This window comes from Oryza brachyantha, chromosome 6, assembly GCF_000231095.2.
Source record: "Oryza brachyantha chromosome 6, ObraRS2, whole genome shotgun sequence".
Taxonomy (NCBI): Eukaryota; Viridiplantae; Streptophyta; class Magnoliopsida; order Poales; family Poaceae; genus Oryza; species Oryza brachyantha.
In genome coordinates, this window is record NC_023168.2 from 15,335,534 (window position 1) to 15,354,008 (window position 18,475).

General features: G+C 43.6%; 2 protein-coding genes across 2 annotated transcripts; both read left to right on the plus strand.

The window, feature by feature from the left end:
- The first annotated feature begins 4,603 nt into the window (after positions 1-4,603).
- LOC102722026 (serine/threonine-protein phosphatase PP2A-1 catalytic subunit) lies at positions 4,604-12,513 on the plus strand. Its single transcript, XM_006657013.2, has 6 exons — positions 4,604-5,067; positions 6,364-6,478; positions 9,874-9,982; positions 10,099-10,176; positions 11,096-11,287; positions 12,083-12,513. Exons 1-6 carry the CDS (start codon positions 4,815-4,817, stop codon positions 12,254-12,256), a joined length of 921 nt encoding a protein of 306 aa, XP_006657076.2. The 5' UTR covers positions 4,604-4,814; the 3' UTR covers positions 12,257-12,513.
- Positions 12,514-14,334: 1,821 nt separating this feature from the next.
- LOC102722308 (putative receptor protein kinase ZmPK1) lies at positions 14,335-16,843 on the plus strand. The gene has a single exon (XM_040525479.1). It carries the CDS (start codon positions 14,335-14,337, stop codon positions 16,753-16,755), a length of 2,421 nt encoding a protein of 806 aa, XP_040381413.1. The 3' UTR covers positions 16,756-16,843.
- The last annotated feature ends 1,632 nt before the right edge of the window (positions 16,844-18,475 follow it).

The window sequence follows — 18,475 nt, forward strand, 5'->3', positions numbered from 1 at the left end:
TTGTCCACCCGGTGAGCTCTCCCCTTCCTCCTCAATCTCTCTCTCGGCGCCCGCCGTCGCGTCGCTCCGCGTCGCCCGACGTCGTGTCGTCGCGCCTAGCCGCCACGCCGTCCGCGTTGCGCCACTCCCCTGTCGCACGCCACCGCTCTCCGCCGTCTCGTCATGGCTCCCGTCGCGTCGCACCTCGCCGTGTCGCCGCGTCGCCGCGCCGTCCTGCCGCTTAGCGCTGCCACGCCGCCGCTCTCTGTCGCGCTGGCCGCGCGTGCCACTCGCGCCGCCGCACCCACTCCGCTTTTCCCGGTCGCCGCCAAATCCGTTGCCTGGCGTAACCACCGCCCCGCTTCTTCCGGCGCCGCCCCCTTTCCCGCGCCCGTCACCAACTACCTCCCCGCCCTACGTGCCGGCCTCCACCTTTAAACCCCTCCCTGGCCGCCACTCGTTCCCTTTCATCGTCGCCGCTACGCTGCCGCCCTTCTCCGCCCCGCGCTCGGCCCTCGCCGCCGCTCGAGCGCCGACGCCCTGCCTCGGGATGTCACCGATCGTCGCCACGGAGCGCCGCTCTCGTCGCCCGTGCGCCGTTGTCATCGCGCCGCTGGACACCGATCGCCGCCCGAGCGACGTCATCCTCGCGCCCTCACCGCCGTCGTCCGTCGGTGAGCTCGCTCTCCTCCCTTCCTCTGTTTCTTCGTGCCACCACGAGTGCGCCCCGCCGCTCGCCGTCGGCCGACGTCCTCCGCCGCCACCCGGCCACCTCTCCGCTCCTTCTCGATCGCGCGTGCCTGTCGTCCTCCTCCGCTGCAACCAAGCTGCACGCCGCCGCGTCAACGCCTTTGCCCGCCTCGCTCTGTGCTGCAGCCGCGCTGCGCGTCGGCCTCGCCGTCGCCCTGGCCGGGCATGAGCCACCGCTGGCCGCGCTGCGCCGTGCCACCGCCCCGCCGCCGCCAGCTGCTCGCCGGGCCGGCCGCACCCGTCGAGTCGCACCGCCTCCCCCCGTGCGTGCGCCGTTCACCGTCGCCGTCGGGCGCCATTGCCGCCGTCGGCCATGCGCCTCCTCTCTTCCTCGGTCCCCGCCTAACCGCCGATCCTTAGCGCTGCCCCTCGTCGCGCTGTCGGTCGTCGCGGCCGTCCGTTGCCGTCGCACCGACGTCGCCGACCACCGCTCGCCCGGCCGCCTGCCGCCTAGCCGCGCCACCGCCACGCCACCTCCTCCCGTGCGCCACCATCGCTCCGCTTTCCTCGGTCGCGCCATCGCTCGCAACGGTCGCCGCCGATCCTGCTGCTCCGCTCGTGCCGGCCCAACAGCCATGCCGCTTTTCCCGTCCGTGCCGCACAACCACCTCCTCCGCGCCGTGTGACGCAAAGCCATCGTTGCGCCAACGCCACCGCCAGTCCCCGGCCGTCGTCGCCACGGTTTCCCCTCCCTCCATCCTCCTCTGCCACCCCGCGCACGCGCCACGCCGCCAAGCCGTCGTCGCGCGCCGCTCCTCCTCCTCTCCCCGGCCATGCTCGGCGCCGCCCCGGTCTCCCCTCTCCTCTTTCTCCCCGACCCTCGCCGTCGCGTCACACGTCGTCGCCGCGCTGCCTGGGGCCGTCGTTCGCCCACTCCCTGCCGGACGTCACCGCCGTCACCCCTCCGCCCACCACCACCTTCGCCTCCGCCGACCACCAACCACCGTTCTGCTGTCGAGCCGTCGCCGGCCGTCGCTCCCCCGCGCCGCCGTCAAGGCCGCCTCTCCTCTCCTCTGTCGCTGCCGCTTGGCCGCTCTGCTCACCTCCGCCGCCGCCAGTCACCGGCCGTCGCCAGGCATCCGCCACCACTGGTCACCGGACCCCGTCGCCATCGCTGGTTGCCGACCGCCGCCGCTCAGCCGCCCTCTCCCTCCTCCGCTCCGGCCGAAGCCGTCGCCGTCCCCCTTCCCCTCTCTTTTTCCCTCCGCACGCTGTCGCTGAGGTCGCCGCCGCCGCCACGCGTGTGCGTGCCCAGACGTCACCGTCGCCCCTCCGCCCGTCGTTACCCTCGCCTCGCCGTCGCCGACGCGACCTTGCCGACGCCGGAGCGCCGTCGTCCTCCCGTCACGCCGTCGCCGTCGTCCTCCCCGAGCCGTCGCCGTTCTCCCTTCGGCGCCACCGCTCTTAGCGCCGTCGCCAGCTCTCGCGTGGCCACCCACTGGGTCGCCGCCGTCCGCCGCATACCCGCCGGTCCGCGCCGCCGTCCGCCGGTCACCGCCCTTCGCTGCCGACCGCCGCCGCCGACCGCCCCTCCCTCTGTCTCGGCTGAGGCCGAGCAAGCCATCTCCCCTCCTCTCTCTGTTTTCTCTCTCTGGCATGTCGGGCCCGCAAGCCAGCAACACCCTCTCTCCCCGTGGGCCTCGCATGTCGGTCTGCCGTCTCGCTCTTCCTTCTCTCTCCTCTCCTCCCAGGGCCCATGTGTCATCCCCTCAATCTCTCCTCTCTCCCACTGACAAATGGGCCCTAGCCGTCAGCCTCCTCTCACTCCTGTGCTGACGCCATCCCTCCAATTAATTGCGCAATAAATCAATAAGGTTTTTCTGTTTAGTTTAAAAACACAGTTAATCTTCTAAAATTCATAAGTAATTTATCTAGTCTCCGTTTAGGTCCATTCAAGTTTCATTAAATCCAAAAAAATGCCAAGAATCCATTAAAAATAGTTTCTTTCTCTGTTTCAGTAGTTTTATAGCCTGTTTTTCTTGTTTTGCCTTGTTTGTCGTAGGTTTTTCCCCCGTTGAAGCGCCGTTCGTTCTCGAAGTCGTCGCCGAAGTTCCTCGTGGGTCTACGCAAGGCAAGTGGCACCCGTCTTTGATCATGTTGAACCTACGTGTATAAAATTCCTCGCTTTACATTCAAACATGCATTGTTTTATGCAAATTCTATTTATTGTATTTATCCATTGGGCATTTACCAATATATCCGTTGATTCCCATTTATTATTGACATCCCAGAGTTAATTTGACTAGATTTAGGGTTAGTCAATGCTTAGTCATGCTTAGTTCAACTAGCTCACCAATTATTATTTAGTTACTGTTACACTCTAATAGACCTTTAATGGTTGCAATCATTATTAATATCCCGTTGAGGATTAGTACAACTAAAATATTGCTTATGGTGGGCTGTGGGTGCATGGTTTTGAGAGTCGTGCCCATGGAAATTAAGGACCGGTTCTCAGGAAACCCTGAAGGTCTTATACGTACTAACCACAAGCCAGAATGGGCAACGGTGAGACTCGTAATCTAGCTTGTCCCTATTCGACGTACCGAGGCAAGGGTAGGCGTGATGGAGTATGGACGGACAATCGTGGTGTAACGAAAGCCTCTGCTATTTCCGGATCTACCAAGGCACAAGAGGAGACTGCCCGACTTGGTGTAAAGGAGGGGGTGAAACCTGAAGTGTGGTGCGATTGTTTAGGGAGGGTTAGGTGAAATGTCTTATCATGGTTTCCGTACTGAGGTATCGTGGTGATACGTTGGGGCATGGTAACATGCTTGGGAGCCATGTCTTGTGGGTAAAGTTGTACACCTCTGCAGAGTAAAACTATTCGAATAGCCGTGCCTGCGGTTATTGAGCGAACTGACAGACTCACTGGGATTAGTTGAATCCCTTTAATAATTTTATTAATCTTGGAACTGGTTTGAACCTGCGCAACGTGGTGTAACGTTGGCAGTGGGTTGGGTCTGTCGCAACGTGGTTTAACGTTGGGCAGAGGGTTGACCTTGTCGCTACGTGGTGTAACGTTCGACAGTGGTTTGGGCCTGTTGCAACGTGGGGTAACATTGGGCAGTGGATGATTATTTTAAATGTTTACTTTACTTTTATTTCAGCCTATCTTTATTTACCGTTTTGCTAAATTACTGCAGCTTTTGTGCAAGTTAATCTTAGCCTATCCTTGAAACCCTATTGCATTCATTATTCTCCTCTCTTGGGTGTTACTTGTTGAGTACGGTGGTTTGTACTCAGCCTTGCTTAATTTTCCCCACCAGAGCAAGTGCCAGAGCCTGTGTCAGAAGAAGGTTGTTTCGAAGGTTGAAGTAAGGTTTAGTCCGCCGTCAAGAATGCCTGTGGTGTGGAGCCGTCTTCGCCAGCTGAAGCTGAAGATTAGATGGTTTAGTTTGTTTTCCTTTTCCGCTGCATTTTGATAGCTAATTGTTTTTATTTGTTTTTAAGTCGTGGAACTGTGTATTGATTTGTCATAGTGTGTACTCGAGCTGATGCATGGACCGAGATTTAATACATACTATTGTTCAGAAATTTGGCGTAAATTTCTGGGCGTGACAACAATCAACCTAAATACCTGTACCATTATAAACTTTTAAAGTTTACCCAAGGCAAATAAATCTCCTCCAAAATCTATGAAGAGGCTAGTATTATATAAGCCCCAATTAGACCCTAATTATTAATTAACCAACTAATGCAGCTAGTAGCAATACTACACGCAGACATCCCCTCCACGAAACATCCTGTCATTTCTCTAATCCACTCCTACTACACACCTGGAAAGTACGCCTCTTCCACCTTTCAATTAAACAACTCCCGAAATTATTATTATTATTATTCGTCAAAAGGCACGAAGCCAAAACCGAAACAAACACCCAAAAATACACATACGCACACACGCACGAAGCAAACCACGCGGTCGCGGCGAGAGGGGAGGGGGGAGAGAGATGGAGGCATGAGCACCTCCTGCGCAGCCACCGCCTCCGCCGATCCCCTGGAAACCCTAGCGGCCGGGGCCCCCACCTCCCCCGCGGCGGGCTCGCCGGGACCGTGGTGAGGAGGCGGCGGCTTTGCGGGTGACGACGATGCCGTCGCACGCGGATCTGGACCGGCAGATCTCGCAGCTGCGGGAGTGCAAGTTCCTGGCGGAGGCGGAGGTCAAGACGCTGTGCGAGCAGGCGAAGGCGATCCTCATGGAGGAGTGGAACGTGCAGCCCGTGCGGTGCCCCGTCACCGTCTGCGGCGACATCCACGGCCAGTTCTACGACCTCATCGAGCTCTTCCGCATCGGCGGGGACTCCCCTGACACCAACTACCTCTTCATGGGCGACTACGTCGGTGGGTGTTTTTTTTTCTCTCTAGCTTCTCTCTTCTCCACCCTCGATTCGCCCAGCGCGAGTGTTCTGTTTTTTGGTCGATCTGCGGGTTTGGTGAGGTGGCTTGATCAGTCGATCTGATAAATGGAGTGTGCGAGATGGCGGTGAATCCGGTAGATCCTGATGCGGTGTCCGGGTGCTCTGGTGTTCGGATTTGGGAGTTTGGAGCCGGCACTACCGCCTTAGTAGTAATGTGCTGGATTGATGACCTTCGATAGATCGCTAGAAAATTTCAAGTTGCTAACCTTTTTTTTCCTCCCGGATGATTACATGAATAGGCGCTCTTCTGGATTAGGTATGCTAGCCAAGTAGAAATTTAGGTCAGTAGTTATTGCTATTGAACATATTAGTAGTGCTTGCTTTTTTCCTTGATGGACATGAATGGACGTCCTTATAGTCTCTGGAGTATCTACTCCTTAAATGATGACATGGTCTTAGTCTTAGGGATCTGGGGAGATGATTTTTGTTGCTTCATTTTAAGGTGGTGTTTGGGAAAGGCTAAAATTTTTTAGTCCAGTCACATCGGATGTTTGGACACTAATTTGGAGTATTAAACGTGGACTAATTACAAAACCCATTCCATAACCTTGGACTAATTTGCGAGACGAATCTATTGAGCCTAATTAATCCTTGATTAGCCTATGTGATGCTACAGTAAACATTTGCTAATTATGGATTAATTAGACTTAAAAAATTCGTCTTGCGGATTAGCTCTCATTTATGAAATTAGTTTTTTTATTAGTCTATATTAATACTTCAAATTAGTGTCCAAACATTCGATGTGACATGGACTAAAAAATTTTAGCCCCATCTAAACACCCCCTAAATGTTTGAAGCTGCATGGAGCGGAGAGCTTTGCATGCAATTTTTAACAGTACAGCTTGTCCCTACTGGTAAACAACACATAAGGATCTTGTCTTGTCGCTTGGTTCCGCTACACTGCTGATGTATTGTTTTGCTACTCATATGTGCCAAGAATTCTTAAAACTGAGGTCATCATGGCTATGGTCATAGAATTGACTATGTATATTCATTGCATGCTCCTGATGTGTATTAATCTGAAATCTGTATGCACTACAATACAATACATCAGACAAGCAGGGCACCATCCTTTTAAGGATTAGACATTTTGTACGGAATGCCTTTTCAGATAAGTAGTTGAGCGAGATACCTTTCTTTCTATCATAATTACTTTTGCTTGGGTTGTGTTTATTTGTTTCTATTGTAGTGGAATTGATTTTATTGTTGTTTACTGCAGACCGTGGCTACTATTCAGTGGAGACTGTTACATTATTAGTGGCTCTTAAAGTTCGTTATAGAGACAGAATCACAATATTGAGAGGAAATCATGAGAGCAGACAAATCACCCAAGTGTGAGTTTCTATTCCTCTGATCTGAAAAAAACTATGCACTGCCTTCAGTAGTTGCCGGTTGCTAATTTTGCAGCACAGTACTTGTATATTCCATTTTTTTGCAAAAGACCATGCTGCAAATCTTACGAAATAATTAAGCTGGAAATTGCTCTTTTCTGCTTCCTTAGGAAGAGTACCTCCTTTTGGGTATGAATCAAAGTAACAATTTTTTCCCTGTCGGAAGATTATGATTATGTTATCTTGATATCTTATCATCACTTTGCAGCACTACATGCAAGTACAGCATTGTGAACCTTTAGTTATTTTAACTTACTTGATTAGTTGCGTTCAAATGCTTGTCTTATATGAATGTATTGCTTTGAAATTGAGCATAACAATATGCTTGCAAGGGTAAACTATTGTATTACTTAGACTAGATTTATTGCCACCTAATAAGTAATAATCTGTAAGGTTGATGCAAATTCTGACATGAACATTATATATTTGGTTATTCAATTGTTTCTTTGTACTCCAGGGCCTATTCTTTGGTATTTCGTTAGTTAACTTGTTCTATTTTAGAATCAGGAAGACTACATCCCATTTCTAGTTTGAGTAGATGATATTCAACTTCCATATGGTTGAATACTCTCTAGTAGGGGTTATATAATGACTATATGATATTATGGTGTCATGCCAAGCGTCAAATATCCTATAAGCTGAAAACACGGTATCTGTCTCGTCATGGTGTGGAGATTCATATCATGTAATTCAACACTATTCTCAGTCTACGTCTTAATATATAAGAATTGTGGATTGCGGTAAATAGCAAAGCTGATTATAAATAGGAATCAGACATTGATGGATTCTTAAAGTTGTGCAGTACCAGAGTAACGAATCGCCTATTTTAGTGGTTATGTCTGCAGACGACTATGAGAATACCGTATTTTATAGGAGACTGAATGCCTGATAGCCTCAACAAAAAAGTTCTAGAAAGAACTACAAAGTTGTAATAATTCCTCGCAACACATCATCTGTAAAAAAAACTGGTTGGTTGGTTGCTTAATAGCTGCAGTCTATTTGCACAATGATTTGCATTTCAACAGATATATCAATGAGCATTAACAATCATTTAAGAATCAAATTCCTTGTTATTAAAAAAGGCATGGAAAGTAATCACCAACTTCTGACTTATTCAGTTGACTCGGGCTCCAGGCCACAACGCCAAGTTCTCTGAAAATTCCATTTCATGGAGAAAACAACAAAGGTGATTCGTTATCTGAACTGGTGATCCAAAATGGACAAAGCCTTCCATTTTGCTATTGAAATTTGGCTCCCAATTTCCCCTCCCAATTGCTCTTGATTAAGGGGTCATGGAATAGAACACATCTATTTTCTTGGACTCAGCAGGGTATCTGGTACTGTAGTTTTTAGTAACCATGATATCATAAGAATTACATCATGTAATGTTAATGGTGCCTTATGAACCATAAAGTTCTATAAACTACACATTTTTTTGGGTTAGCAATCTCAAGGAATAAATACCTGTTCGTTAGCCACAATGCAAATCTCTATACTCCTTTAAAAGAAGGCAATGATGATGGTGAATTTGCCACCCCACCTCCTATTGTGATTCTTTTTACCAACTACTCCATGTCCTTTAATGTTAAAAAAACTTATGTTATTTCAGCTCTAGAATACAAGTTTACCATGCAACCACATGTAGGAATGAATTTGTTTGAAAAAAAATCTCACAATTAACTTGTTCCAAACAATGCTATCATGTACATAGTTCATTTTTATCCATAGCAAGGCATGAGTATTTAGCTAGTAGCAATAAATATCTTCAATTTTATATCTTTATATATATATCAGTTAGAGGCTCTCCTGGGAATTCCCACATAATCCTAGTAGACAAAATAACTAGAAATTCCCTCATCTTTACTACCAAAAGCAGATTTGTCCTCCTTCCCTCCCCTTGTCCCACCACGCGCAGCGTGTTCATCCTCTCATCCCATGTTGTGCGTAACCACCATAGGATCCAACGTTTTATCCTTAATCTATGTTCCCATCTCATCCTAATTGTATGAGCTTGGCCCTCCCAGCCATCTCTAATTGTATGGACCTGACCCATTGCAACGCATGGGCATGTTACTAGTTAATAGAAAATTCCAGAAATTTCCATGTTAACTCGAGAAAAAGAAAAAAGAATCTTGAATGCCCGATGTACACGAAAGATATAACCGATGGCTAGGATTGTTTAAAGAAACATCTTTGTGATTGCTGTTCAATCTCTCGAACTGATATAGCCTATGGCTGTTCATAATACCTGCGTGATTTCACATAACTCAAAATGAGTTGGAATGAAATTCCAGAGTTTTTAATCAAAATACCAGTCCTACATAGCCCAAACTAAACTGAACAGGAAATATAGAAAGCGCCATGTACTAGCACATACAAGACTGAAAATTGGAATTAGCCATCAAGCCAAGACTGGCAACCATGACGTGCATGCAACAGGCATTGCAGATAAATCTTGAAGATACATAGGTGACTTAAATCAAGCATGCATGTCCAATTGTTTTGAATTCAATTGAGGTTTATGCAAATCCAAAGTTAGATCCTGTTCTGAAGTTGGAAATCTAAATTTCAAAGTAACTGGTGTTTTAGATAAAACTGGTGCTTTCTGCATAAAGAGTCAACTTTTGTATAGAAACGATCAAGCATGCATGGTATAGAATACCAAATTCAAACTATGAATGGTTTTTACCTTGGTTCACTCAATGAAATCTAGAGAAAATAAACTAGTTTCATACTTTGAACTTAAAGTAATTAAGGTACAACTAATTGTCGCCGGTGAAACATTGGGAGAATTTGAATTTCCTACATTTATATATAAGATCCATGTGGATGCATGGGTTGATGGCTAGTTTTAAATTAATTAGCTGGGTAAGTATGCTCTGGGAGTTCGTAAATTGGCTTATTCATATTTGCATGATATTTTAGCTATTGATTTATTTAATTTAGGTGGAATTGAGAGCCATAACATGGCAATTTTTTGGATAGTCCCTTCACAGATGAAATAGTTTACAAGGGCCCCAGCTTCTGACTCCCTAGTCTGATCTAATAGGCTCACATAGAAGTTTAGGTTTGGCAGCCAATGATTGACTGGAGGTTTGCACTGGATTCCTAGAATATCTTGAACCAGTTTTGCAACTTATACTGACTTTCCATGAACCTCTTAAAGTATAGAAGTGGTAATTGCTCTGTGTCTGAAGATTGGAATACCAAGAAACCTACTTTATAATGTTCTTATCATGACATAAACCTCTGCCGATGTCTTCTGATTATTCAACTTTGTAAAATTTAAGCTCACCCACTTTGCTAGGGTGTTGTTGACATGGAGTGTTTGGATACAGGTACGGCTTCTATGATGAATGCTTACGAAAGTATGGAAATGCAAATGTTTGGAAGTACTTCACGGACTTGTTTGATTATTTGCCTCTTACAGCTCTTGTAGAGAACCAGGTTAGCTCTTGTCACCAAATGTTTGTTCTATTGATATGGACATAGAGCTCAGCTTGTCCACGTGTATGGTATATGTTATAATACTTGATAAGAGAGGAAAACAATTCATCCTGTAGGTCTTTTGCCTCCATGGCGGTCTCTCGCCATCATTGGATACATTGGATAACATTCGTGCTCTCGATCGCATACAAGAGGTATGCAACATTTTACCCAGACCTTTGAGCTAATGGTTTAACTGTGCATCACTTTACACATCCTCTTTACTTACCAAGTTTCCATAGGCCATCCTCCTTATGAACTGGAGGTAATGATCAGGCTTTTTTCTTACTTCTAGGAAGGTTTATGATAGCTTGAGAATAGGTTCAGGAGTGTTAGATAATTGAATTTATATTAGAGGATAGCAGATCAGGTTCTCAGGACATGCACAATTCTACTGAGCTATATCTGTAATGTAGGGTTTGAAGGCTGCAGCTCATCATTAGCAGCCACTGGATCATCGGATGTGCTTTAAGCATTTATCTTGCAGTGTTGCATACGCATGCCCCGTAGGACATTCTTCACATATGTTGATCTCACACAATAATTTTTTGTTAATATACAAAAATAATGTTCTTGGAGAATTTCAATTGATACACAAAGGTTGATTTAACAGGTTACAGTAATGTGGTTTTCTGATGTGTCATCGTGTGTTTTACAAGATGCAATGGACTATGGGCGAAGAGCTCATAAATTAAGCGCACTAAAAGATCAATATTCCTGTATGATTTGATTAATTAGTTACAGATATGTGTTTCCTAGTTTATTGTTGGCCAATCATTTTGTTATGCTATACAGGACCTCATTAACACCATATACCATTCACACATAATATTGTACTTACTGGTTCAGTGTTAGTACCTGCAATGCATATATGCCCAATTTATTGGTACATGTCATTGTTCTTACATTGCTTAAACTAGTAACTGAAGGTGACTTCATTGAGCATTTATGCATAATAGTCATTGTCTTTGTGTACAAATGTTTGCAGTATTTGTATATTTATTTGTCTTGATTAATTAATAAGAAGCATATCCATGACTCATAGTTGCAATCCATTCTCTTTAATGGCTATAGGTCCCTCATGAAGGACCCATGTGTGATCTTTTGTGGTCTGACCCAGACGATCGATGTGGGTGGGGAATTTCACCAAGGGGGGCAGGATACACATTTGGGCAAGATATTGCACAACAATTCAACCATACAAATGGCCTTAGCCTTATTTCAAGGGCCCATCAACTTGTGATGGAAGGGTTCAATTGGTGCCAGGTTGGTATACAATGTGTCATTTGCTTGTTTTCATTTCCCAAATAGGTTCAATTGGTTCACGGAATTGTTATTGGTGTTCCTATTGTAGGCTAAACCATATATATCAGGGGCTTCTAATTATTCATAAAATTCTCTAGTGCTTTAACTAATTCTTAGTGCATACTGAATCTAGTAATCATTTTTGTGATGTTATGCTACATGGACTTCACATTATTTAAGTTTTAGTATCTTGCTCAACACTGGAATGATCTGTTAAAAAATGACGATGTCTTCCCACATAGTCTATGCTTTAGTGGTTGCTGATTGTGTATCTAAGAGGCATAACATATTTACAATCTATGGGATACATAAAGAATCTGGCCATGCGATGCTTGATATGGTTCTATAAGATGAGCTGAACTTTGCTTGGTTGGATGTATGCTTTGTGGTTTATTGTTGATACCAGGATCATTACTATGTTTATATTATGTATCATCACCAGGGTTCCCCAGATCCCCAGGGTAGGTTAAGGATAATACCGTGGTAACCACACTAAATTCAAACGAATCAAAAAAATAATTTGATTTTTTGCTAAATTTTGTACGGTTTCTTGGTTTGCCATGGTTACTGTGCGGCAACCGTGGTTACTGCTGGGGTGCAGTGAACCTGTCACTGGCAGTAAGGGAAACTCTGATCATCACATAGGAGCGTATGCACATAGAACCTTACTTTATCATCAGTCCATTACCTGTATTCGAGCACCAAATGTTTTCTCACAAAAAACTTGATACTTAATGTATGTTGATTGTCATGCAGGACAAGAACGTTGTCACGGTGTTCAGCGCCCCAAATTACTGTTACCGTTGTGGTAACATGGCAGCAATTCTAGAAATCGGGGAGAACATGGATCAGAACTTTCTGCAGTTCGATCCAGCCCCGCGGCAAATAGAGCCAGACACAACACGCAAGACCCCCGACTACTTTTTGTAATCTTTTTTAACTTCTGCTGTTGATGTTCCTCTCTGCTGCGTCTGGTTTATGTAGATCTTCGTCCTTAGAAAATGGGTTCTCTCCTCGAGCCAGGCTGTACCTCATTCTTTTTGTTTGGAGATTTTGTTGCAGCTCCTCAGAACTTCCATAGAACATGTTAAGACGTACATGGCGTTCTTTTTCTTTTTTCTGTACTCCCATTTTGTATTATTGAGACAGAGAGATGTGAAGCTGCAATAGAATTATCTCGTGACATATATTTGGGTCTTCGCAAAAGATGCATGACGGTGTATGAGGTTTTGTGGAACTGGTTCGCAGGAAGCTGCCGTTGGAACTTTTCATGAATACCAGTGTCGGTGTCGTTTGATTTGTTTCTGTCGAGCTGCTGCTGCGGACTTTATGGGAGCTGCAGCCGACAAAAGAGTTTGGTGGATACAGATAATAAGGACTAGGCACATGGAGCCATATTTGGCTAGTTTAATCATCCACCCTCTTAATACTTTTCCCCAAAAATATGTTTGGTGGCTGACTAGGAGTATTGACCTGTGTGAGCACGTGCGTTAACAGAATGATTGGACAGATTATCCAAATCTCTTAGAGTATAGCTAATTACTAGCTATAATTTATCAATTTAATAGCTAATTTATATAATAGCTAGTCATAAAACATATATTATCATGTTCCACATGTCATATATACATTATGTAACATAAAGTCCGTGTTACATATGACTACAAATTTATAGCTTATTGGTCTTCAATCTTCACTCTTATCTTCTTAAAATATATTTATAATTAGGTTATAGCCTGCTATTTGTACATGCTCTTATTGGGTTGAATTAAATAATACTATCTCCGTTATCATTTAATTACATTTATAAATTTTCACATCGAACGTTTGACCATTAATTTTATTTTAAAAATTCATGATTTTTTAAAAATAGTCATAAATAAAGTATTCATATTTTGCATCTAGTAACAATAAAATTACTAATTATAAAATCTTTTCAAATAAGACGAACAATCAAACATTAAATACAAATAGTGTAAAAATGTACTCATAAACATTGAATACAAATAGTGCAAAAATTTACTCACAAACATTGAATACAAATATTGCAAAAATGTACTCTTTGTGAGATAGGGGGAATAATACTCATAAATTTTTATGTTTGAGGGCGATATGTTTGACTTCATCTGTTTTTATGTTTGAGGGCGATATGTTTGACTATTGGTTTTCTTTAAATCTTCTTGTGCAGATATAAAAATATAAATAATGTATAGAGTTCATTCAATGCTTAACATTGACCATAATAAAATAAATGATAACTTCATATTTTTTTTAACAAGATACATGGTCAAACACAGTTTCAAAGTAAAAAAAAAACAGAGGGTGTATGTATTATAAAGTTTTCGGAGAACTTTATAAGTAGTGATGAAGAAGAAAGTTTCTGGATAACTCGTACTTTTGGAACCGTTCCCAATAAGGATCAATATCCTCGCAAGCTGACTAGAAGAGAACACCTAAAATACTGCACTCCTGTTGAATCAAATCATTTGAGAGGTATAAAGAAAAGAGAATGATTGAGATAACCTAAAAAATAGATCTGTCTGGTTTATTACAGTACCAATGTTCCTCCTTTCTGGGCTTCTATGAAATGCATTTTACATTGATTTTCACATAGCAGTTCAATTCATGGAAAATCCTCTGAAATTCCTTTATTACAAAAGGAGGCCTGAATATCTAATTGCAGAACATTAAGTAACAGCACCAGTCTCTTGCATATATTGCAATCACCACTAAATTGAAGTAACAAAATGTTCTCTCCATCCATTTTTACTGCTCCACATGAAGCACAAGTGGTTCAATGACCCAACCGCTCCCTTATTTTAAGTGCATGTATACATACTTGTTCAATGGCTGCATGTGCATCTGCTACTAAAGTTCAAACCGGCTGTTCGAGTGTTCCAAGATGCTCACTTCCCTTGGCAGCCAGCCAGCCACTAGCCAGTGACTTCTTATAAGTTTATAACTGCAACTCTTGAAAGATCAACTCCAACGCTGTGACTCCACCAAAAATGGTTGCAATCTCTGCCTCTCTGCTCCTCCTCACTCTGATTCACCGGCTTTTGTGCATCTCAGCTCTTGATTTCCTCTTGCCAGGTTCCTCCCTGTCTATAGAGGATGTGCTCTATTCACCAGATGGAACTTTCACCTGTGGCTTCAAAACCTCCTTCGATGGCTCCAATGCCTCCACCTTCTCCATCTGGTTTTCCAACTCGTCCGAAAAAACCGTTGTCTGGAGCGCAAATGCTCTACACCCTGTGTACACCTGGGGATCCAAAGTTGAGTTAAAATCCGATGGCAGCATGATTTTGAAAGATTATGCTGGCCAGATTGTGTGGACCAACAACGTGAGCTCTTCGTCTGATGCTCAGCAAGCTCAGCTCTTGGACACTGGGAACCTCGTTGTGAAAGGCAAAGGAGGTAACACTCTGTGGCAAAGCTTTGATTCTCCTACTGATACATTATTACCCACTCAGAGCATTACTGCTGCTACAAAGTTGGTATCTACAAATAGGTTGCTTGATCCTGGCCACTACAGCTTCCATTTTGATGATCAATACTTACTTTCACTATTTGATGATGAGAAGAATATATCTTTTATCTACTGGCCAGACCCTAGTGGTACTATTTGGTCGAAGAATAGAAGTCCGTTCAACAGCACTACAAATGGGGTTCTGGATAGCCTGGGGTATTTCCTTGGAAGCGATAATGCAACATTCATCGCTGCTGATTGGGGTCCTGGTATTGTGAGGAGACTAACACTAGATTATGATGGAAATCTCAGGCTGTATAGTCTTGATAAGGGAGACAGGACATGGTCAGTGACATGGATGGCGTTTCCTCAGCTCTGCAAAGTACGTGGTTTATGTGGTCAGAATGGAATATGCGTGTATACACCAGTTCCTGCATGTTCTTGTGCCCCTGGTTATGAGTTCGTTGACCCAAGTAATCGGAGCAAAGGCTGCAGCCCAAGGGTCAACCTCAGCTGTGATGGACAGAAGGTGAAATTTGTTAGGCTCCGTAATACTGATTTCTTAGGGTATGATCTAACTGTTCATCGTTTTGTTTCTCTTGCCTTCTGCAAGAATATATGCTTGAATGACTGCAGGTGTAAGGGTTTTGCCTACTGGGAAGGAATTGGTGATTGCTATCCAAAATCTGTTCTTCTTGGTGGTGTAACCCTAAGTAACCTTGGCAGTACTGGTAACATGTATATCAAGCTTCCTGAGGAAGTACAAGTGTCAATGTCCTCAATTCCCCATTCACAACCTTTTGGTCCTAAATATGGCCCTAACTGCAATAAAACAAACAACACTTTCATGGCAAATTTTTTGGATACACTTAACAGTGGGCAGAACGCATCGAAGTTTTTGTATTTCTACGGATTTTTATCAGCAATATTTCTAGCAGAGATAGCATTTGTTATATTAGGATGGTTTATTTTGAGGAGGGAGGCCAAGCAATACAGAGGAGTATGGCCAGCTGAGGGTGGATATGAAATGATAGCTAACCATTTTCGCAGGTACACCTACAGAGAGTTGGTGTTGGCCACTAGAAAATTTAAGGATGAGCTTGGAAAGGGCGCATCAGGCATCGTGTATAAGGGAGTCTTAAAAGACAATAGGGTAGTGGCTGTGAAAAAATTGGTAGATCTAAATGAAGGTGAAGAAGAGTTCCAGCATGAATTGAGTGTGATTAGCAGGATTTACCATACAAATCTGGTGAGGGTTTGGGGATTCTGTTCTGACGGTCCACACAGAATATTGGTCTCAGAATTTGTGGAGAATGGCTCGTTGGACAAAATCTTGTTTGGCCGTGATGGCTCACACAACTTACTTGGATGGAAGGAAAGGTTTAATATTGCGCTTGGCGTGGCAAAAGGATTGGCATACCTTCATCACGAATGCTCAGAGTGGGTAATCCACTGTGACATGAAGCCTGAAAATATATTGCTGGATGAGAACATGGAGCCAAAAATTGCTGACTTTGGCCTTGCAAAGCTCCTGAACAGAGATGGATCTAATAAAGACATATCAAGGATCCGAGGAACAAGAGGTTATTTGGCACCTGAATGGGTTTATAGTCTGCCAATAACCGCGAAGGTAGATGTGTACAGCTTCGGAGTTGTGCTTCTAGAATTGCTAAATGGAGCTCGTGTTTCAGAATTAGAAAGGAGTGATGATGAGGATGTGAAAATGGCCCTGGGAAGGGTAATTAAGCTATGTTCAGAGAAACTTAAGTCAGATTGCAGCAATCAGTCTGGGATTGTTGACTTCGTTGACACCCGATTGAATGGCCAATTCAACAACTCACAAGCAAGAATGATGATGGAACTAGCTATCTCATGCCTTGAAGAAGATAGAGTCAGAAGACCAACCATGGAATGTGTGGTACACAAACTTTTATCAGTTGATGAAGTCAGTACTCAGTAGCACACCTGTAACAACAACTGTGTGTTCAATTTGAACTTGCTAAGTTAATAAAGACTATGCAAAAAGGTATGCCCAAAACAACACAAAATGTACGCCCAAATATAACAGTAATATCGTTGGAATAGCTACCAGCTACCATAATTAGTAATATTTAGTTCGCAATGGTCTTGCTATATCTGTTGTAATAATGCCAACCATAGCTGGAAAGTTGTGCCCCCAGCAATAGAATGGCAGTGGCATCTTCATAGATGTGCCTATTTTGGTGGAAAGTGTAATGTTGCCATTGAGGGAAATTTTTTTGATTGCTTGTTTTAGTGTGCGTGCTACATACTTGCACTGCTACATTTAGTTCTTGGTGCACAGATTCAGGACCAACTTCTGTTCTACGTAATACATAACTAATGAATGCAATATGTTGTGTGTCTTGGGCTGGTATCGAATTGGATATTCATGGGAGATTGGTGGCCATGGTTTGGGTCCCGTGGTGACGGACAGATATCCAGCAGGAGATGAGAAACAGAGAATGGAAGATGAGATGAACAGACTTAATCTGAAATCAACTTGTCGATCCCTTTAAATAGAACCAGCGTGCAATACTCAACACACTCCTAATCAAAAGGAACCAACTAACAAACTGGAACAACCCAAAGAGATAGAAAGTTAAACACACGTGAACTGTTCCTGTTCCTGCTGTTGCGGAAACAACGGCGCCACTGCACCTGCGTGCTCCGGTTCTTTCTGCGGCTATCGCTGATATGTAATCCCATGCATAACAAAAGCCACCACAAAATGAACATCCAAAGCAGGCTGACTGCTCAGTCATGCGATAGGACTTAAGAGGAACTCCTTAATCTCAGGTATGGATAAACCGACCCAAATTTTAACAACATAAATATGTGTTACTCCCTCAAGTTCCATAATACTTATTGTTTTAGACAAGTTTAATGTCAAACTTATAGAATTTTGACTATAAACAACTTTTAACGTATTAATTTAGAAACATGTAGACTATATGTATAACTTAATCTTAAAAAGTACTTTAACAAAATCATATGATTTTTGATATTTATATGTATACTGTAATACAAATTAGAAGTCAAATATGATTTTAGGACACGTGTTCTTCTCTACTAAAATGACAAGTACTCCCTCTGGTCAAAATTTATTATTGTTTAGGACAAGATTTAGTCAAACTTTTAAAATTCTGATAACCATTTTTTGTTATAATATATTCATAAAATCAAATAAATCTACGATATTATGATAGTACATTTCGAGGATATATATATATATATAATTTGTTTTGCATTTACACTAAGCATTTAAGAAATAAATAATGGTCAAACTTTTAAAAATTTGACCAAATATTGTCCTAAATAACAAATATTTTTAACCGGAAGGAGTACTATGCAACTAGAGGGAGTAGTAGCAAGTTATTGAGAATGGTCACTTTATTGCAGTGGGGGACCTAGGATTTTTTCCTTGGGTGTGCCCATATGCCACCGTAGTTCCAAGAGGCAAATCAAAGGCTCCATGGCACACACAATGACACAGATATAGTCTTAATTTATCAAAAGTGCAATGCAAAGAATTCAAATAATGTCTCACATACACAAACAGAGAAATCTAATGATGGTGACGCTTTTGATGTATCCTGAGGTGGTGGAGTTGAAGAAGAAGAAAACAAATACCAACCGCAAATTTGCAACTCATGTTGATT